This window comes from Gopherus flavomarginatus, chromosome 10 (genome assembly GCF_025201925.1).
Source record: "Gopherus flavomarginatus isolate rGopFla2 chromosome 10, rGopFla2.mat.asm, whole genome shotgun sequence".
NCBI lineage: Eukaryota > Metazoa > Chordata > Testudines > Testudinidae > Gopherus > Gopherus flavomarginatus.
This window is the reverse complement of record NC_066626.1, coordinates 49,066,773-49,088,743: the sequence shown is the minus strand read 5'-3', so window position 1 is coordinate 49,088,743 and position 21,971 is coordinate 49,066,773. Positions and strand designations below refer to the sequence as shown.

Below are 21,971 nucleotides of genomic sequence, written 5' to 3'. Positions count from 1 at the left end.
GAACATTATTTTGAGCATTTTTACTCCAAGCTGCAGTGAAAGCCTAAACAATAGGTATATTATGATGGAAATCTTCTCTTATGTACTTATGCTAGTTGGATCACAACAGTGAGGGATTTGGTGGCACTACAGAGAGTGCCCTTCATATTAAATGACAATTTGGAAGTGTTTAACAACATATGGTCTCTTCTCCTTGACATATATGATTAAGAATATATCTTTTGTATATCAAAATATAAAATACCATCTGTCATAAGTAACAACTATGATATTGGCTTTATATAGCCAATTAATTCACTGTACTTTCTAATGTAAATATTTCTCCTATTTTCTCTTTTTTCTTGTTCTGTATCTATATTTATTTATAAAATTTCAATAAATGTATATCTGAAAAAGTCAACACTATGTCTTGAAATGTAATTAAGAATAACAATGAAAGTCTGTTTTCACTTTGTATTTTAAAGATGAAGGGCCAAAGCCTGAGCTGGCATAAATCGGCATAGTTCCATGGGCATCAGTGGATTTATATGTATTTACATCAATTAAGGATAAAACCCAGCATGTTACTTTTCCCTTTAAAACACCAACTATACCCATTAACTCTGATGGCCTTTTTCCTTTCATGAAATGCAGAGTTTCACAAGTCTTTCTCCAAAAATTTGATATTCCGTTGAGAGATGAGTTGAAAAGAGAAGTGAGAGTTTACATATGACATTCATGGTTTGTTAGGGATGGTTGATACTTGAATTTGAATGGGCTCATGGAGATATAAGAGTTAATATCAAGAACTCAATAAAAATCAAGAAAAAGTATATAAGATTCCAGTTTCACTAATTCAAAGCATACCTGACTCTTGTAATTTTATAGGCAAAAAATAAATCTTTTATCTTTTATTTAAATAGGCTTTTGACCATGTCAAAACTTGGAAGATTCTCAAGATTCTCATGGCATAGTGATCAAGCTTTGCCAGGTTAAATGAGTGAGATTTTAATAGTCTAATTGAAACATGGTGCAAATTCTCTTATTGTCTGAATGTGATACTTAGACATACCTCTGAAATGTATCTCGTTATGAGATATAGTGAAGACAGCTAAAATGTGTTAAAATGTCATGCAAGTCCTGTAAAAACCTGCAGAGTGGAGACAATGCATTTTAATAGAGATTTCTGTAGAGATAAGATACTCATATTAGGCACAAATTTACCTCTGTCACATGCACTTGCTGTTATCTGGCTGTTTATTAGTGCAAATTGACATTAGAAATGCTCAACGTTATAGAGGAAGGTCATATATAGCATGTTAAATTCCTTCATGATGCTTCTAATTTTGGGTGTGCCCTTATTTTCGGAGCTAATTATATATTTTAAAGCACCTGGGAGATTGAAAGTACGGATGCTGTAGGTATTTAGAAACTACTTGAGAAAACCTAAAATAGCGTGAGAGAACTAGTTCCGATTAAGTAACAAATTATTTCAACTTCTGCTCAAAATTCAAATCAATCCCTTTCTAGAGTTTGGAAAAAAATCATTTTTTAAAGGATTTTTTTTATATCTCTGTGCTTCCTGAATTTGGCTGGGTTTGGAGGTGGAAATGCCAAGCAAATGTGAAAAACTAGTTTTGCAATATTTCTGACCTAAATGAAACCAGTCCAGTTTCTTAAAGATCATCTGAGGTTTAGGATGCTTATTTGATGCTTTTTCTCCTGTTTGTCTGAAGATCAGGAACTGTGAGAGAGAAAAATAAAAGCAACCTTGAAGTCTTAAAGTGCAGTGAGACTGAAGTTCAGAAGAATATATAAGCACATTTCCTCCTTTTTGTTAAAATAGCTACATCAGCTTTAAAACTGTTCCCCCCCCAACTTCCTTGTGCTAAATTTACAGTGATAAATTAATAGAACTGGCCTTAGACACAAGAAACATAAGTGAAACTCACTCAGTCCCCGGAAAAATCATGGAACAGGTCCTCAAAGAATCCATTTTGAAGCACGTGGAGGAGAGGAAAGTGATCAGAAACAGTCAACATGGATTCACCCAGGGCAAGTCATACTTGACCAACGTGACTGCCTTCTATGATGAGATAACTGGCTCTGTGGATATGGGGAAAGGAGTGGACATGATATACCTTGACTTTAGCAAAGATTTTGATACAGTCTCCCACAGTATTCTTGCCAGCAAGTTTAAGAAGTATGGATTGGATGAATGGACTATAAGGTGACCAGAAAGCAGGCTAGATCGCTGGGCTTAATGGGTAGTGATCAATGGCTCGATGTCTAGCTGGCAGCCAATATCAAGCAGAGTGCCCCAGGGGTTGGTCCTGGGGCTGGTTTTGTTCAACATCTTCATTAATGATCTGGATGATGGGATGGACTGCATCCTCAGCAAGTTCGCAGATGACACTAAGCTAAGGTGACCAGACAGCAAATGTTAAAAATCGGGATGGGGGTGGGGGGTAATAGGAGCCTATATAAGAAAATGATCCAAAAATTGGGACTGTCCCTATGAAATCGGAACATCTGGTCACCCTACACTAAGCTGGGGGAGGGGGGAGAGGTAGATACACTGGAGGATAAACATAGGGTCTAGAGTGACTTAGACCAATTGGAGGATTGGGCCAAACAAAATCTGATGACGTTTGACAAGGACAAGTACAGAGTCATGCACTTAGGATGGAAGAATTCCATGCACTGCTACAGGCTGGGGACTGACTGGCTAAGCAGCAGAATAGGACCTGGGAATTACAGTGTATGAGAAGTGTGCCCTTGCTGCCAAGAAGGCTAACAGCAAATTGGGCTGCACTAGTAGGAGCATTGCCAGCAGATCGAGGGAAATGATTATTCCCCTCTGTTCAGCACACTGGTGAGGCCACATCTGGAGTATTGCATCCAGTTTTGCCCCCCTCCCTCCCAACTACAGAAAAGATGTGGACAAATTGGAGACAGTCCAGCAGAGGGCAACAAATATGATTGGGGGCTGGGGCACGACTTATGAGGAGAGGCTGAGGGAACTGGGTTTATTTAGTCTGGAGAAGACAAGAGTGAGTGGGGATTTGATAGCAGCCTTCAGCCTGAAGGGGGTGGGGGAGGTTCCAAAGAGGATGGAGCTAGGCTGTTCTCAGTGGTGGCAGATGACAGAACAAGGAGCAATGGTCTCAAGTTGCAGTGGGGGTGGTCTACGTTGGATATTAGGAAAAACTATTTCACTAAGATGGTGGTGAAGCACTGGAATGGGTTACCTAGGGAGGTGCTGGAATCTCCATCCTTAGAGGTTTTTAAGACCCGGCTTGATAAAGCTCTGGATAAGATGATTTAGTTGGGGTTAGTCCTGCTTTGAGTAGGAGGTTGGACTAGATGACCTCCTGAGGTCTCTTCCAACCCTAATCTTCTATGATTCATTGATCACTTCAGGATATCAACCAACATTTGAAATCTATATATGAGGACATTTGGACATATTTAAATAATATGGACATATTTTAACTCACTGAAATCCTTTGGAGTGGGAAAGATCTGGACAAGCATAGAGTGGAAAACTATAAGAATATTGCTTTAAAATAATTATCTCACTAATTAGCATGTGTCTATCTAATTCATGTCTCTTTTTATTTATACCATGCTCATAGCCATACTTTGAGCACTTAGTATCAGAGCTACTGTATCCGCACGGCAGTATAAGATTTCAGATAAGGTTGTTACAGGGCCTTAAAAGGAGAGGATCAGAATGTGTGTTGCTGAGGCTACTTAAGTACAGTTTATAGCATGACTCCTCTTCTCCTGCTTCCCTTTAGTTTCCCATCTTGTGAGTTGCTGAACATCCTCAACTACTGTTGCTTCAGGCTCTGAGATAGCCTGGGACTCCACAAATCATAATACTAGCCTTGTATGTAAGCACTGCAGAGATCACAGGGACAGCTGTAGAAAAATAGAAATTGCCATACTGGATCAGGCTCAAAATCTGTCTAGTCCAGTATTTGGTCTCTGTCACTGGCCAGTACCAGATGCTTCAGGGGAAGGTGTAAGGTTTAATATCTCTTTCAAAATTTGTTGTAATTAATTATAACTCTGGATATTCTTGATATCTGTGTAAATATCCAATGCCTTTTTGAATCTCGTTAAGTTCTTGGCCTCAACTGCTTCCTGTTGCAGCAAGTTCCAGGTTAATTAGATGTTGTGTGAAAAAAATCCTTTTATCAGTTCTGAATTTCCCACCTTTTAATATCATTGAATGTCCCCTTGTTCTTGTGTTATGAGATAGGGAGAACAGAAGTTGCCAATTTACCTTCTCTAGACTATTCATTATTTTATATAATTTATCATGTCCCTTCTTATTTGTCTCCTTTTAATGGTAAACAATCTCCATCTCTTCATATGAGAGTTTTTCCAGGCATTTTATCATTTCCATGCTCTTCTCTGAACCCCTGCCAGTTCTGCAATATTCTTTCTGAGATGAAGTGACCAGTACTGTACACAGTATTTCAGATGAACCTGCACCATTGATTTATATAAAGGCATTAAAATATTATTTGTATTATTTACCATCCCCTTATGCTTCCTAACATCTTGTTAGTTTAACTGCAGCTGCATATTAAGCAGATGTTTTCATTGAATTCTATACAGTAATGCCCACATCCCTTTCTTGTGCTGATACAAAAATTTTATTTAGAACACCACAAAGTGTTTGAGTAGTTTAAATTTTTCCCTCCACCATGCATCACTTTTCATCAATTGACATGGAATTTCACTTTTAATGAGTTGCCCATTCACCTGGCTTGTGAAGTTCCTCCTGGTTCTGACTAATCTGAATAATTTGGTGCCATGTACACATTTTTACCAGGTGGATTAGGTACTTGTGAAATGCCCCTCTTGCTGAGTTTTGGAACTGATTGCTTTCTTTTGCTGTTACGTGTTTCTAGATGCTCATCAGGACTATGGGTGGTGGGGCTTTCACTGTGGAGGGCCAGCTGCACCCTGCTAGCATCTGGGGGAAGATCATGAAGGGAATGATCAGTGGCCTCCACCCAGAGGTGAAAGTAAGCCGCTATGGCCCGGTACAGTGTACCGGTAAGAAAGTGGCTGCTAGTACACAGCCAACGGGCACCAGCAGGGCCCTGGGGGTGGGGAGGTGGAAAGAGCGGACGGACAAAAGCAGAAGCTGCCCTGGCGGTTGATCTAAAAGACGCCAGAGCCTCAGGCAGCACTGACGGGCTGGCTGGTGAAGTCTGGCCCCAGCTCCGGCCCTTCTGCCCAAGGCCCCACCCCTTTCAGGTGCCCAGAGAACCCCGCCTTGCCCAGTCACCCTGCATGCGGGTAAGTCTTTTAAGTGACTTTCACTGCTGCCCCAGAACAGAACAGCAGGGAGCCTGCAAAACATCATTGCACGGTGCCAGCCACCGCCTGCCCCCATCGAGCGGGAACTACCACTGCCTAGACGAGCTCCCTCGCGCCACCTTACGGCAGTGGGAGGAGGAGGCCCCTCAACGGGCAGGGCGCGAGCGATGCTTGCACTGCGAGCCTGTAGCCTAGCCCCGCCCGCGCTTCAGCTTCTTCCAGGGGCGCGTGGGGGAGGAAGCGCTGCGCTACTCGGAGGCATGGTGGGGGCGGGGCTACGTTGCCATGGTTCTGACCCCACCAAGCTATTGGTATGGGAACGGGAACCGGGAGGTACCCTCTGAACCCGGAAGTGTTTTCGGGAGGCCTGGGCTGACTGGGTTTGAATGAAATCCGGCTGATTCATCGCGGCCCGCAGCGGACGTGGAGCGGTGGCGGAAGGGTCTCAGCCCCAGGTAAGGGTAGAGGCCGCTCGGGGGCGTAGGCCGTTAGGCCCTCCCGTGGCTTGCCTGGCTCCTGGGCCTTCTTGCGGCCCGGTCCCCGAGCTGTAGGGGCAGGGCCCGCGCGGCTTTGGGCGAGGCGGTGATGAGCGGGGCCGGGTGCGTCGGTAGAACCGGGCTGCCGGTGAGAGGCCCCAGGGAGCTGGGAAGGGGCTGCGGGACAAGTGTTAGGGATGCGGCCCGCTTGGGATGCGTCGCGGCTTTTGGTGGCCTTCCCCTTTATGTGGAGAGCGGTAGCCCCTTCCCAGGCCCCGGCCTGTTACCTTCGAGGTGCCTTAGCCAGTCCCAAGGGCCTAGGTGACAGCATGTTGTGCCTCTTCTTGGGAGTCGCTAACGGGCAATGTTCTGTGCTGGTTTTTATTATTTCTAACCACCCAAACGTGCCTTGGGTAGCTGGCAGAAACAAGTGAGTGCATTGCTACCGCATGAAAGAACTTGCAATCTACATTCAGCCGGATTTAATGACTTTGTGGACAGGAGAGGAGGGACAAGGGCTGCGGTGGTAATGTGGCTAATTAGTAACTCATCTACACAGATTGATGGTTATTGTAAATTTGTTGTTTTTAATGCCTCGGTGCCTTATTAGCGCTGGTGCAGGGAATGAGAACTGCTGCAAGATACTCAAATGCTCCTATAACACTATTGCTGTCATGTTCTGTTCTTGGTGTCCACAGACTATATGGTTTTCAGTGCTAATAGGGACACTGCTACCACAGTAAATAATCACAGGCAGCCTTGTTTGCAAGTTCATGTCAACTGGCAGCAGTGACTTTTTCTGGTTTTGTCACAATGTTATATCTGTGTAATAGTCACTCTACTGACAGCTGAAATGCAGCTCTTCTGGGGTGAAGCATGCAGTTGCCCAATGGTGCACAGCAGCACTCTTGTATTGTATTTAACAAATGTTCCTGGTGAGCATACCCCTATGGTTTTGTCTTTCTTGTCTTTAAAGAAACGAATCACTGAAAGTGCCCTTATCCTTGATATTGAACCTTCCAAGTACAAGTGGAGCATAACTGGTCATGTGTTGTCTTTCAGAGTCTGCAGCTATCCCAAGTGACTTTACACTTACTCACTGCTTTGTCAAGCATCAGCAACAGTGAGTGAAAACTGACTTGTCTTGGCAGCTTTCAGTGCAGCTATTTATGTAATGCTCGAGAAGCAAGACAGGGAAAGAAGCAGAACACAGTGTAGGGAATGAGCTAAGGAAGAGAAGGGAAAAAGAGGAATAAGACACTTTAGGTAACAGGCAGGTGGGGGATAGAGAGAAAGGGGACAATCTATATAGGAAAGAAAGTGATGTGAAGCTAGGAAAGGAGGTATAATAAGCAAAAGTAATAGTATAGAATAGTATCAGAGAGGTAGCTGTGTTAGTCTGGGTCTATAAAAGCAGCAAAGAGTCCTAACAGACGTTTTGGAGCATGAGCTTTCGTGGGTGAATACCCACTTCATCAGATGCATGCTCCAAAACATCTGTTAGTCTATAAGGTGCCACAGGACTCTTTGCTGCTAGTAAAGAATAATATTTGGCTAATTTTATTCAATAGATTTCACCAGCTTTTGTAGGCTAAATATTTTTAGTAGTATTTGGCTACTGGTAAAACATCTAGTATATTTGACAAATATGTATCTTTGTTTTTTTGTTCAATCTGTTTATATCAAATATATTTATAGTAAATAGAAACATCAATGATGAGGCATGCATTTTCAGATTGTGGTTTAAATTATTTCTTTTTGAAAAGCTATGTATTTACATTTGATATGCTATCGGGAAATCTGCCCTAGTTTTGTCAGCATTTTGAAAATGATCTCTTCCCTCTCTAGGGGTGTGAGGTGCTGTTATGTCTGAGCTGTGAATCACATTTCTATCTCTAAAGCTTTTGATTGGGCAGAAGAGTCTACTGACAACAGCCTTATTTGTGATCTGTGTAATACGGGAGGATGAGAAGATAATCTCTTGATAGATTTCTAAAACGGTGCAAAAATTGGTTTGCAGACATATTTAATGGCTAAAACTCTTCCTGAATGGTTTGGAATGGACGGAACCTCAAATGGGTTAATCCAGGGGTAGGCATCCTATGGCACGTGTGCCGAAGGTGGCACGTGAGCTGATTTTCAGTGGCACTCTCACTGCCTGGGTCCTGGCCACCCGTCCGGGAGCTCTGCATTTTAATTTCATTTTAAATGAAGCTTCTTAAACATTTTAAAAACCTTATTTACTTTACATACAACAGTAGTTTAGTTATATATTATAGACTTTTATAGAAGGAGACCTTCTAGAATGTATTACTGGCACACAAAACCTTAAATTAGAGTGAATAAATGAACACTTGGCACACCACTTCTGAAAGGTTGCCGACCCCTGGGTTAATCTTTGCATATAAATAACTTTATTAGGTGTTCATGAAAAATTTGTGCTCCTTTATCTACTGATGCGGTAGATTCTTGCTGCTCTAACATGCTGACACCTACTATGACTATGTTATCACTTTAAAAGAATTGCTTGGAAATTAGACGCAGATTTGTAAAAGTTTTGACATAATCAGTTAGGAGGCACTATTCAGTAGAATATCAAAACACTAGCAATGTCTGATAACTTTAGGTTTCAGAGTAGCAGCTGTGTTAGTCTATATCCGCAAAAAGAACAGGCGTACTTGTGGCACCTTGGAGACTAACACATTTATTTGAGCATAAGCTTTTGTGGGCTACAGCCCACTTCTCCAGATGCATAGAATGGAACATGTAGTAAGGAGATATATATACAAACAGAACATGAAAAGGTGGAAGTAGCCATATCAACTCTAAGAGGCTAATTAAGATGAGCAATTATCAGCAGGAGGGGGAAAAAAAACTTTTGTAGTGATAATCAAGATGGCCCATTTCAGACAGTTGACAAGAGGTGTGAGGATACTTAATATGGGGAAATAGATTCAATCTGTGTAATGACTCAGCCATTCCCAGTCTCTATTCAAGCCTAAGTTAATAGTACCTAATTTGCATATTAATTCAAGTTCAGCAGTTTCTCATTGGAGTCTGTTTTTTAAGCTTTTCTGTTGCAAAATTGCCACCTTTTAAGTCTCTTACTGAGTAACCAGAAAGATTGAAGTGTTCTCCTACAGGTTTTTGAATGTTATGATTCCTGATGTCAGATTGGTGTCCATTCTTTTGTGTAGAGACTGTCCGGTTTGGCCGATATACATGGCATTGCTGACACATGATTGCATATATCACATTGATAGATGTGCAGGTGAACGAACCCCTGATGGTGTAGCTGATGTGATTAGGTCCTATGATGGTGTCACTTGAATAGATATGTGGACGGAGTTGGCATTGGGCTTTGTTGCAAGGATAGGTTCCTGGGTTAGTGTTTTTGTTGTGTGGCATGTAGTTGCTGGTGAGTATTTGCTTCAGGTTGGGGGGGCTGTCCGTAAGCAAGGACTGGTCTATCTCCCAAGATCTGTGAGAGTGAGGGATCATCTTTCAGGATAGGTTGTGGATCTTTGATGATGCACTGGAGAGATTTTAGTTGGGGGCTGAAGGTGACAGCTAGTGGCATTCTGTTATTTTCTTTGTTGGGCCTGTCCTGTAGTAGGTGACTTCTGGGTACTCTTCTGGCTCTGTCAATCTGTTTTTTTCACTTCAGCTGGTGAGTGTTGTAGTTTTAAGAATGCTTGATAGGGATCTTGTAGATGTTTGTCTGAGGGATTGGAACAAATGTGTTTGGTTGTATCTTAGAGCTTGGCTGTAGGCAATGGATTGTGTGGTGTGTTCTGAATGGAAGCTGGAGGTAAGTATAGCGGTCAGCAGGTTTCCAATATAGAGTGGTATTTATGTGACCATTGCTTATTAGCACAGTAGTGTCCAGGAAATGGACTGCTTGTGTGGATTGGTCTAGGCTGAGGTTGATGGTGGGATGGAAATTGTTGAAATCATGGTGGAATTCCTCAAGGCCTTCTTTTCCATGTGTCCAAATCATGAAGATGTCATCAATGTAGCACAAGTAGAATAGGGGCATTAGGGGACGAGAGCTGAGGAAGCATAGTTCTAAGTCAGCCATAAAAATGTTGGCATACTGTGGGGCCATGTGGGTATCCATAGCAGTGCCGCTGACTTGAAGGTATATATTGTTCCCAAATGTGAAATAGTTGTGGGTGAGGACAAAGACACAAAGTTCAGCCACCAGGTTTGCCGTGACATTATTGGAGATACTGTTTCTGATAGCTTGTAGTCCATCTTTGTGTGGAATATTGGTGTAGAGGGCATCTACATCCATAGCGGCCAGAATGGTGTTTTCTGGAAGATCACTGATGGATTGTAGTTTCCTGAGGAAGTCAGTGGTGTCTTGAAGATAGCTGGGAGTGCTGATAGCATAGGACCTGAGGAGAGAGTCCACATAGCCAGACAATCCTGCTATTAGAGTGCCACTGCCTGAGATGATGAGGCGTCCAGGATTTCCAGGTTTATGGATCTTGGGTAGCAAATAGAATATCCCTGGTCAGGGTTCTAGGCATGTGTCTGTACAGATTTGTTCCTGTGCTTTTTCAGGGAGTTTCTTGAGCAGATGGTGTAATTTCTTTTGGTAATCCTCAGTGGGATCAGAGGATAATGGCCTATAGAAGGCAGAGTTAGAGAGCTGCCTAGCAGCCTCTTGTTCATATTCCAACTTATTCATGATGACAACAGCACCTCCTTTGTCAGCTCTTTTGATTAAGATGTCAGAGTTGTTCCTGAGGCTGTTGATGGCATTGTGTTCAGCACGGCTGAGATTTTGGGGCAATGATGCTGCTTTTCCACAATTTCAGCCCAAGCATGTCGACGGAAGCAATCTATGTTTTTAATCTTTCATAGAAACTACATAATGAAATATAAACTACTAGCACAGAACTATTTCTTCTAAGGCTGTCAAACGATTTTAAAAAATTGTGAGATAAAAAACTCAATTGATTGCAACTTTAATCACACTGTTTTTAATAGAATACCAGTTTAAATGTATGATAAATATTTTTGAATGTTTTTCTTCATTATTAAATTTATTTCAGTTACAACACAGAATACAAAGTGTGCAGTGCTTACTTTATTTTTGAAGCTGTAGGGGTGGGGCTGACTGCCCATGCTGGAGCTCTGCTGCCACGGGGTGGGGTTGGGGGGATGAAACTAAGGTGGAAGTCCTGGAGATCTGTTAAAGTCCTGGAATCCGTGACCTCCTTGACAAAATCGTATTCTTACTTATAAGTTGCAAATAAACAAGAGTTTAAGTTTCAGCATGGTAATATAGTTAGATGCTTGATGCCACACATGGAATTTGTGTTCTGCTCTGAGTTCCTTCCTGTATTTCCATGCTGGGTGTGCTAAGCAATGGGAAACTACCTAATGATTCCAGCTTTCTCCTGGAGGAATGGTGGATCTCTCCAGTGTGTGACTTCTTAGGCAGTAATAATGTAGAATACTTGTTACCTTGTCCAAAATTTTTTTTTCTGGACTGTATTACAAAGTTTTAGCACCAGTCTTTTGGAAAGATTTTTAAAAATCCTAATTAATGGAAATCAAGTATTAAATAGAAACAGGTGGACGAATATTAAGAATAAAGCTAGTTGTCTAGAACCCTTTTCATTGTGTTTAATGCAATATATGAAGTGAGTGTTCCTTCTTGCCACAGTCTTTTCATACTTTTGCATTGTCTAGTTCAGTGGTCCCCAAACTGCAGGTTGAATCCCTTTGGAGGGCATAGAAAAAACATCTGGGGTGGGGTGGGTTGTAGCACAGCCTGGGTCAGCCCCCACCAGATGGCAGGGAAGGAGTGCCTCCCAGCTCTGATTTGCTTCCAGCTCCACTCTGCCCAGCTCCTGGCTGCAGTTACAGCCCTGGTTTCACTCCTGGCTGCAGCTCAGCTGACAGCCTCCGTTCTCAGCTGCTGGGTCCCAGCCACAGCCTGGCCTCACCTCCCCTCCCAGCCTGGGGTGTGTGTGAGATGCATTCTATTACTGGTAAGGGGGGGGGGGGGAGCATGAGAGGAAAAGTTTGGGGACCACTTGTCCAGTCCCTATATTTACTCCTAATTGCTATTATGTTTTTTGAATATGTACCTTTTCCCTAAATGTTCTAGGAATCCCAAAGCACTCTGCAAACTGACTTTTCAAACCTGCTAATTACTGAGTTAACAAAATTGAAATTTTGTAGCTAAGATTTTTCTCTTTTCTGTATATAAAAATAACTCTAATTCTAATTTTGACGCTCTATCTCAAAAAGTTATCAGTCTTCATAATGAACCCAACCGCTCATCCCAGGATCCAATGATGAGTCAGTTTTTAAAAAAGAAATTGCTTCAGCATATAGTGCCCATTATTTCTACTAAGAAACCAGGACTATTGCATGAAATCTCATTCTGAGCTGCAAGTATATAGTAAGACACTGAAATCATAAATTTTTCAAGTTAATTAAAAGATCTGAAATTCACTAAGTCTTAGGCACAAACACAGTACTCCCATCTTCTTAGAGAGATGATTACTGTATATACTTGTTCATAAGCCGAATTATTTTAGTAAAAAAGGGAAGTGCCAGAGAAGGGGGTTGGCTTATGAACGGGTATAGAGAGGGAGAGGTGGGACACCTCCTCCACACCCACCAACACAGGGAGCAAGGAAAGGCAGCACAGCCAGAACGGAAGAGATGGGGCCAGAGTCTCTTCGCTTCTGGCCACGCTGCTCATCCCCGTAGCCTCTGAAGCAGCTGGAGCTCCCAGGCTGGCAGGCTACAGCCATGCTACTTGGCCCCGCCCCCCAGAGCAAGCTGTGGCCGTGCTGCCCGGTCTAGCCTGCTGGAACACTCTGGGCCGCAACACCTGGTCTGGCCTGCAGCCACACTGCCCAGCCTACCGGAGCAGGTGGGAAGGGATGGGATGGGGAGAGCGTGGGGGTCCTGGGCTAGGGCTGGGGTCATGTGGGGGGTGATCACAGGGTTACTCCACTGACCCCCAGCTTCTCCCTCCCAAAAATTTCCCCACCAGTTGCTGTCTCGGCCCGTCAGCGTAAGCAGCTGGTGTGCCGGGACGCTTTGTTTACTTAGGTTTACCTCTGTGCCTGCGGACGCTTGAGGTAAACAAACCATCTCGGCCCGCCAGCGGCTTATCCTGATGGCCCAGGAGCCAGTGTTTGCTGACCCCTGAATTATAGGGTCGGCTTATGAACAGGTTATAAAAATTTTCTATTTTTACTTATCCATCTGGGCGGAGGGGGTCAGCTTATAAATGAACCAGCTTATGATGGACTATATACGGTATATTGCTTATATCTGTTCTCCCCAGGCCATGTGGAAAAAAGTTCTTAGTAATACCACTCAGTGCTTCATCTTCAAAGCACTTTATAAATATTAACTGATCCGTAACCAAAAACTGGGTTGGTTATGCTGATTGAAATCCAGAGCACTTGGTGGCTGGTATCTTGTACCAGTTACATTTATCCGTTGAGGTACTGCTAGATGACTGTACTGAAGATTCTGTACAGATTTTCCAGTTTCAGTTCAATAATAATCAATTTTCGTGAATTCCTGCAGTGCAGATTTTTAAAGATGTACATTTTGTGTCCCATTCCTCCCCTCTCAGGGTCGGCAGTGAAAAAACTGCAGTAATGGAGGTTGCATAAACCATATTTGAACTGCAGGAGTTCAGTTAAGCACACACTCAACTAATGCAGTTACTAAAAATCAAAGAAATTGCTTGCTAAGTCAGCAGTCACGACCACACTGACCTACTCCTAGACCTTCCCAGGTAAATGGACTGCCCAAACGCACAAGTGCATTCTAATTTCTAACCTGGAATCATTCAGTGTGCTCATCTAGTTCCTCACAATCACTCTCAAATGGAAAACAAATCATTGACATTTTTACTAATCTGTGTAGTGTGCAACTTTTCTTTGACCTCATACTTTTATGTGGGAAAAGTTAAGGTTTTTTTTAATTTAGTGTGGTGCTGGGGATAGGTAGGGAACAGCACTTGGGAGGAGGATTAGGCCATATACTATGTACTCTGCCTTGTCTGCCTCCTCAGCATCGGGGACTGACTGGGGAATTCTGAAGAGCAGAGCTGGAACACAGTGCCAAAACAGAAGTATGTCGTATTCTGACAGACCTGCCCAGAGTGTGTAAAAATCTATTTATTGTAAAAAGCGGATATTTTTATTTAAATTGGATTGTTTTAAGCTGAATATATTCTTTAAAAAAGTCTGTTTAAAATTAAATTTGAAACTGACAGCCTATGTTACGGCCCAAATTTATTATAATCTATTAAAATAATGTAGATTAATAAAAACATACTGCATAAATGACCCCTCAACAAATTCTAATTAGTTATAGAGTGCTGCTTTAATTATATACAGTATCATGGGGGAAGCATTCTTTAAATCAGGCTTGGAAAAGTCACAGTGTCATGTACTGCATTAAGTATATTATTTTCACTCTTCTCAGTAAAACAAATGCTGGTATTTACCTTTTTCCAAATGTAAGTTTCTGTGTGCAGAAACGCTTTTGGTTTAATTACTTTTGGTGTCAGTCTAGCTAGCACGTGAAGAGAGCATATTTTTCTTCACTTGGCCTGGGAGTTAGTTCAAAATTCAGAAATGGATTGATACTTGAATAAGCAGGAAAGCTTGTTTTCCTTTTCTAGTTTTATGAATAAAAACCACATGGGAGAGAATGAGATCTACCATTTTGAAAAACTTGAAGGATATGGGGCCAGACTTTCAAAGGACTTTAGGCACCTGAAGACTAAGGTTGCCACATGTCCAGTTTTCACCCGGCAGCCTGGGTTTTAGCTTGTGTGTCTGGGTACCATTTGACAAGCCTGGATGTCTTTTAAAAAAAAAAAAAAGAAAGAAAAAAGGAAGAAAGGAGGCAGTGCAGCAGCCACTGCTGCCTCTGGGGCCATGATGTGCAGGCTGGGTCACATTTAGGGGCAGGTGACCCAGGCAACCGTCTGGGGTGCCACACTTAGGAGTGCTGGAATCGGGATGCTGGAGCACAGAAAATAGAATGTTTGAAGTAAAATGTTTCAGATACATTTATCTATCTATCAGGTATTCCCAAAGAAGCCTTCAGAAGCTCAGTATAGGAAGCAAAATGCTCAGTTGCAATCTAGTTTGCAGCAATGGGCTAATTTGATGGCAAAATATCAGAAACCGAACAACATAGACCAGGCCTATAGATTTGCTTGAAGATAAGGAAAAAATAAAGGAAAGTGATGGAGAATTATCCAGTTTTCCTGATGGCATAAAGGAGACTAATGATAAAGAAGAATGTGGCTCACATGAAAAGAAGAGTAATGACAAAGAAAAATCTGATTAACATGAAAAGGAGAGAAACGATAAAGAAAAATCTTTCTCAGATGATGACAGAAACAGCAGTGAAAAAAATTGTACTCCACAGATTGATAAATCAGATACTGCTTTTATGGCCAGCGATCCTAAACTCTGCTGATATTGATCATACAATTTTCAATGGGCAGGACAAAATTGAGGGTATGCCATTTCCAGTAAGTGAGCAGAAGCGACGCTTCTCAAAGTCACACTACTAAAGAGTGCTTGAGAATGATGAAAAGCTGAATTGGCGTTGGCTAATTTACTTGAAATCAACAGACAAAAAACTATTTAAGTACATCAGAAGCAGGAAGCCTGCTGAACAACCAGTGGGGCCCCTGGATGATCGAGATACAAAAGGAACACTTAAAGATGATATTTACATAGGGCTCTAGAGGTGATCCTGGCAGTTTACAAATTGATAAGTCTAATGTCAATACTAGACAAATTAATTGAAACAATAGTAAAGAATAAAATTGTCAGACACATAAAAGAACATAAATTGTTGGGCAAAGTCAACATGGTTTCTGTAAAGGGAAATCATGTCTTACTAACTTGTTAGAGTTCTCGGAAGGGTTCAAGAAACATGTGGACAAGGGGGATCTAGTGGACATAGTGTACTTAGATTTCCAGAAAGCCTTTGACAAGGTCCCTCACCAAAGGCTCTTGCATAAATTAAGTTGTCATGGGATAAGAGGGAAGATCCTTTCATGCATTGAGAACTGGTTAAAAGACAGGGAACAAAGAGTAGGAATAAATGGTAAATTTTCAGAATGGAGAGGGGTAACTAGTGGTGTTCCCCAAGGGTCAGTTCTAGGACAAGTCGTATTCAACTTATTCACAAATGATCTGGAGAAAGGAGTAAACAGTGAGGTGGTAAAGTTTGCAGATGATACCAAACTGCTCAAGGTAATTAAGACCAAAGCAGACTGTGAAGAACTTCAAAAAGATATCAAAAACTAGGTGATTGGGCAACAAAATGGCAAATGAAATGTAATGTGGATAAACGTAAAGTAATGCACATTGGAAAAAAATAACCCCAACTGTACATACAATATGATGGAGGATAATTTAGCTATACTAAGTAGAAAGTATCTACGTGGACAATGCCCTAAAAAAATTCAGATGTATCTTGAACAACTTTGTTAGACATGGAGACTAAATTTAATCAGTGAAAGGTTTCAGTTCCGCTATAAATTTGAGAAACTTGTTGCAGCATTAACTGCTGATGCCTCTGTAATATTTCCAAGTTTAAGTCCAACAATTAGGGACAAATCTTTTCTTGTTTAAGATGATTATTTAACACCTATTTATGGAGCTACATCCAAGGTTAAACCTGTTTAGCTTTCTGGGGCAAAGAGAGTCTATTAAAATGCAAACTTGAATTTTACCTTTCCATGTTACAGCAAGACTCTGGGAAATTCCTAGCCATATGATAATTGTGTAGGCTTTATGTAGTACATGGAGTTCTCTAGTTTAGAGATTCCAGATGGCATATTAAAAATCTGAAATAGAGGTTATGTAGTTAAAACTCAGAAAAGTTCAAAACACAGTGCTGGGGTAACTCATTTTTGTATTTGTGTCTCTCCAATGGCATGGTCCCTTGAAAACTCTAGTAATGAAACTATTCCTTTCTCTATACTCTTATTTCTAAATTACAACTGTGTTCTTTTGTAGGAAGAAGACATCATAAACTTTATATACATCCAAAAAGTGGGAGCTGCAGTTGGGATAAGGATTACTATCTGACTCTGTTGACAAGACCAGGAAAACTCTAGTTGAGTGCCAGGTGAGAAACTAAAATTTGTTCCACTTCATATACTCATCTCAAACTTTGTTACTTGATAAGATAATGGGTTCTGATCAATAACTTCACAACAAAACAGGTTCACTTTATTTAACTTTGTAAAAGCATTATCCAGGGGGATTAGAGCTGTATTAACTCATGGAGTGGGCCTTTTCTCCACTTAATTGGAAGTTACTATCCCGCCCAGATTAGCAGTGTCACGGAGTCCCCGGGCGATGCTCTGGAACTGCTCCCCACCAAGCCACGCAGGACTTTGGGGAGCCTCCTCTCCCTTGGAGCAGACTTGTTCAGGGCAAGAAGCTCACACGTCTTCACCTCCTGGGTCTTTCCTTGGAGCATTCAGCATCCTCTGCCCCTCCGTGCGCATCCCACAGCGAGTCCACCCCAGCGGGGTCCTGGGGAAGCCACCGGGTTCTGCACCCCCACTTTGCAGTCAGACGTGACTCTCAGCCAGCCAGTAACACAGAGGTTTATTCGATGACAGGAACAGGGTCTAAAACAGAGCTTGTAGATACAGCGAACCGGACCCCTCAGCCGGGTCCATTCTGGGGGGCAGTGAGCCCGACCCTCAGGTCTGCCCTCCACCCTTGACCCCAGCCAGCTCCAGACTAACCACCCCCCTTAGCCCCTCCTCTCTCCTCAGCCCCTTTCCCGGGCCAGGAGGTCACCTGATCCCTTTGTCTCCAACACCGTCAGCTGGCACCTTTGCAGAGGAGGGGCCCAGGCCATCAGTTGCTAGGAGACAGAGTGCCAGGCATTTAGGTGCACTGGCCTTTGCTCTGCCAGATACTTAAGAACTGCCATGGGGACACTGAGGCACCAACACAGTATTCAGAGAAAACATTAAGAACTTTCCCAGTTCGTCACAAGCAGTAAATAAAAATTGTTATCCTTGATATCTGCCTGGCCTACCTGAAATAAATGATGTGGTCATTCTAGGTCCCAGTGGACAAGTAGTGTTTTTCTCACAAAAAAAACCAGCACAGTTGGCGTTAATTGGCACACACTGCAGTTTCATCAGAAGTACCAAATGATGAATGATCATGTATGGGGAATTATCCTTTCCACACCCACTTTGGGATTGCTTCCCCAGGTCAGGGTTGAGACATTAGTGGTACAGTACAGAGGAGCTTATACCTGTGCTGAATTTCTTTTTGCAGATAGAGACTTTTGGTCTCCATGGCTGTCAGACATTTTTCATGAGCACTAAACTCACACCTGAAAATGAAGACATTAATCTGTGGCTTTTTTATTTCTTGAGTCTTAATTTGATGTAGTCTCTATCCAAGATACCTTTAAAGGGATGTCTTCTGGTAATGTAGGTCCCAAATGTAGGATTTTATGTGTTGTCTTTAAAAAGAATATTTTAAAAACACCAAAAGGGAATCCAAACACAGCACCACTCTGCTGGTGCACTAGAACTAGAAAGTGGAACTGACTACATAGAAGAGTGATGCTGACCAGACTCTTTTTATCCAAGTTGTTTGAAGTACAAAAAGTAAATGGCATAAATGGTAAAAACTGTTATGCTTGAGTTTTATTTTAATCCTCTTACAGGGTGCTAGTAACACAGGGAAAGACAGTTGAATCTGACTGTGTCCCTTAAGCTGGAAGAAAAATAATTCAAAATAAAACTCTGGGTTTTAGAGAGTAAATCAAATTTATAGATCTCCACAGATAGCTAGTTAATAAAAATGTTAACATCTTTTGAAAGATGAATAGTGTTGTCTCTAACATCATTCCTACAACTTCAAGATCAAATTTGTTTTGGTTTCAATATTTAGACTAAAATTATTTCTCAAGTCTTTAAGACCCTTCACCATTTTTTCCAGTTCTCAAATATACCTTTGCTCAAATCCCTTTTTGTTTATACTTGTGGCTGCATAAAGAAAGTTCTGGAATTTGTTTTGTTTGTGATCGCTGATGGTGTTTTGTGATTAAATATTGCATGTGGTGGGAACAAACTCATTTGCTATGGAATACGGTCACTTGCTGTTTTCATTCTGTTTTTATAATGTGGGGGTCTGATGGTAAACTTGAACAGGCTTTGTATTACTGAGCCAAAATTGTGCAAGATGGGGTTTGCTCAATAGTCTTGTGGTATTAAGGAATCCGTTTTTGGCCTTGTGCTGTTATTTCTTTCACTTCCAAGGAAGAGAGATAAATCAGTCAAGACTCATAATTTGTCTTAAAAAACTAAAATGAAAATCATGTTTCATGTTAAAATTTAAGACTTAGAACTTGTTGAAAATTGAGCTTTTCTTAGTTATTGAATGCCAACCCACAACTGGGTTTTAGTGCTTGCAAATAAGAACTGTAAGGTAAGGCAAGCTATGAAAGATTCCTGACTGTTACAACTGGGACAGTACACTTATGTTGAAATTGTGTGTGTATACATATTATATCTAAAAATATGAATGTTATTTCTGAACAAGAAAATGATTTGATCAGTGAAATGAATAGTAGCTCAAGTCTTCAACAGTGGCATGGTGTAATGGTCTGTTGAGGCCATATAAAACTATGTCAAAGATTTATCTTATTGTCATAGAGATCAGAAAAGAGAGGAAGTTCAGTTATTGAAATACTCTAATGGAAAGAGCTGTTAAGTTTTGTTGCTGGAATCGTCTCATTCTAAAGTATTCTATATGCAACATTTTAAATGCATGAAATGACTGTATTGCCCCATGTATTCAAACTAAATGCATTTGATGTTTACTTTACAGTATTTCTTTAAGTATAATGAGTTCATTAAAAAAAGCTTTGGATGCTAATTCAGAGATCCATAATCTGTTCAGTGTCTTTCACATGCAGTTTTTACAATAACTGACAAGCTGTAAGTTAATTAGCACAGAACTTACTAATGAGGATGTAAAAAATCCTTACTTTTAAATTAAGTTTTATTGATACACGCTGGACAAAATTGAAGGAAACTCAGTCGTACCTGTAATATGTTTCAGGCATTTCCCCCATGCAGGTGCTCATTCCAGATAAGTTAAACATTATTGTATGATAAAGTTTTGAAAAGTATGACAAAAATGCTTATCTTTAGATATTGGGATAACCCAAAACCAAAGCAATAAAATAAGGTCTGTTAATTAGCAAGGAAGACAGCTTCTTGAATTAATATGTGGTGTTAATTAACAGGAAGTCTGATGTTGTGTTGTAATTACCACCAATATTTTTGACATACTGAGTGACTGAAGGTGAATTACAAAGATAGCAATTTAGTAAATACTTCAGAGCTTAGGAACGTTTTCCTTTGTTTCTGTTCTCTAGAAATATGGACAGACTTCTACGACTTGGAGGAGGCATGCCTGGTCTGGGACAGGTTAGTATACAACTTGTAAATATGTTGTTCTTACATTAATCATAGTTTATAATTACCAAAATACCCAACCTTTTAGCAGCAAACAGCTGACTTCAGTTTTGTACTAATGTAAATATATAGAAAGCATTTCTGTAGTCTGTGCATGAATTTTGATGATGTGAATTGCATTGACACAGAGTATGAACTTTCATAATTTACAGAATTTTCAGGCATACTGTGTATAAAAATATAGGATTGTTTCCATATTTCATGTGATGTCTGAACACTATAGTCCAGTGAATGCAGATATATCTGCAAAATTAAACACTGAATAAAACAGGAACTGCAAATTAAACTGTTCAGTAAAACTGACTTTGCAGTCTTTGGTTTAGTCAATAAGAATACCTTTAAATACCATTCATTTGATGCAGGGAATGAGTAGATTTCATAACACCTGAGATACCATGGTGATGCGTTCTCATATGGATTTGTGGAGGCTATTTGAATTGTTTCTAAAAGAGTTAATCACAGATATAAGTAGCCTTTGCATACACATATGCAGTTCTTAAACACAGTATTGTTGCTTTCTTTAGTAATCTTTCTGCTCTGGAGTAAGGGACTCTCTGGTAGCTTTCAAGTTCCTATCACAAACTTTTCAACTAATGTGTGGCCTCCTCCATTTTCTCTCACCAGATGATACCACCTGTTGTGTTTTTTCCCAGCTGATTTGCCCAGATGCCTTAATGTTGTTTGTGTAGATGCTTGTGCTCTCTTTCTTATATCTGTCCCCTTTCTTCAGAGAGGTGAGGGCAGCTTTGTCCTGGGCGTTTAGCACCCTGGATGCAGTGGAACTAGTTAGGGTCTGCCATGGGAGGGTGGACAGGACACCTGGAATCTAAGGAGAATGTATTTGGCGTATGTTGGTGGAACCATTACTATGCAGATACCCACATTGTTTAAGAAGAAAACTGGCACAAGTAAAGCTTTGTGAGCTACATCATTGTCTCTATGCCTACTGGAAGGATTACTTCTCTTGTGACTCCAGTGGAGTTTTCCTAGGCCAAGCTCAGGATACTCAGCTTAGCATGTGGCCTGGTTTAATCCCCCTTAATGACTTTTGCAGTATATTCCAAACATTAACTTAGTGTTCCCAACCATAGTTGGCTCCTCAATGTTCACAGTAACATACATGCTTTGAAGTCCCTGATTCGTTGCTATAATTCCTTTGATAGTTGTAAATCCTTCATTTTCACAGGTTTTTGGTTTTCTGTAATGTGTTCCTAAGAGACCACCTCTAAACGGGAAAGTTATACATCAGTGGTCCCCCAAACTATGGGATGAGCCCAGGGCCAGCCCCGACAGGGTGAGGAGGGAGCGCCACCCAGTCCCACTCTGCCTTCAGTCTTGGCTCCCGGCCCCGCTTGCGGCCTTAGGACCTCCCCCAGCTGCTGCCCCAACCTTGGCCCCCTTACCTCTATCCACACCTCCGCGCCCTCCCCCCCCCCAAGAGCCGCAGCCTTGCTCCTGGCCCCAGCTATGGAGGGGGCGCACAGGTAGGTGTAAAGGGGGCACCATGTGAAAAGCTTGGGAACCATTGGTGTACAACATGTTAAAGCACTCAGTGTGCTTTATCTAACATGTAGAACTACATCTGCTAGCTGGATGGCCAGATCACCTTAATTTTTTTGTAC

At 41.5% G+C, this 21,971-nt stretch overlaps 1 protein-coding gene across 3 annotated transcripts in view; it reads left to right on the top strand.

The window, feature by feature from the left end:
• The first annotated feature begins 5,280 nt into the window (after positions 1 to 5,280).
• The window catches only part of PSMD14 (proteasome 26S subunit, non-ATPase 14), a 64,004-nt gene continuing 47,313 nt past the window's right edge, over positions 5,281 to 21,971 (top strand). Inside the window, exons 1-4 of one of the 3 annotated variants that reach the window (XM_050969334.1) lie at positions 5,643 to 5,777; positions 6,861 to 6,921; positions 16,844 to 16,955; positions 20,250 to 20,301. In XM_050969334.1, the coding sequence (XP_050825291.1) occupies positions 20,254 to 20,301 (48 nt within the window). In that variant the 5' untranslated portion in view covers positions 5,643 to 5,777; positions 6,861 to 6,921; positions 16,844 to 16,955; positions 20,250 to 20,253. Of the gene's footprint in view, positions 5,302 to 5,642; positions 5,778 to 6,860; positions 6,922 to 16,843; positions 16,956 to 20,249; positions 20,302 to 21,971 lie in introns of those variants that run through there. The other 2 variants (XM_050969335.1, XM_050969333.1) reach the window with 2 other exon arrangements.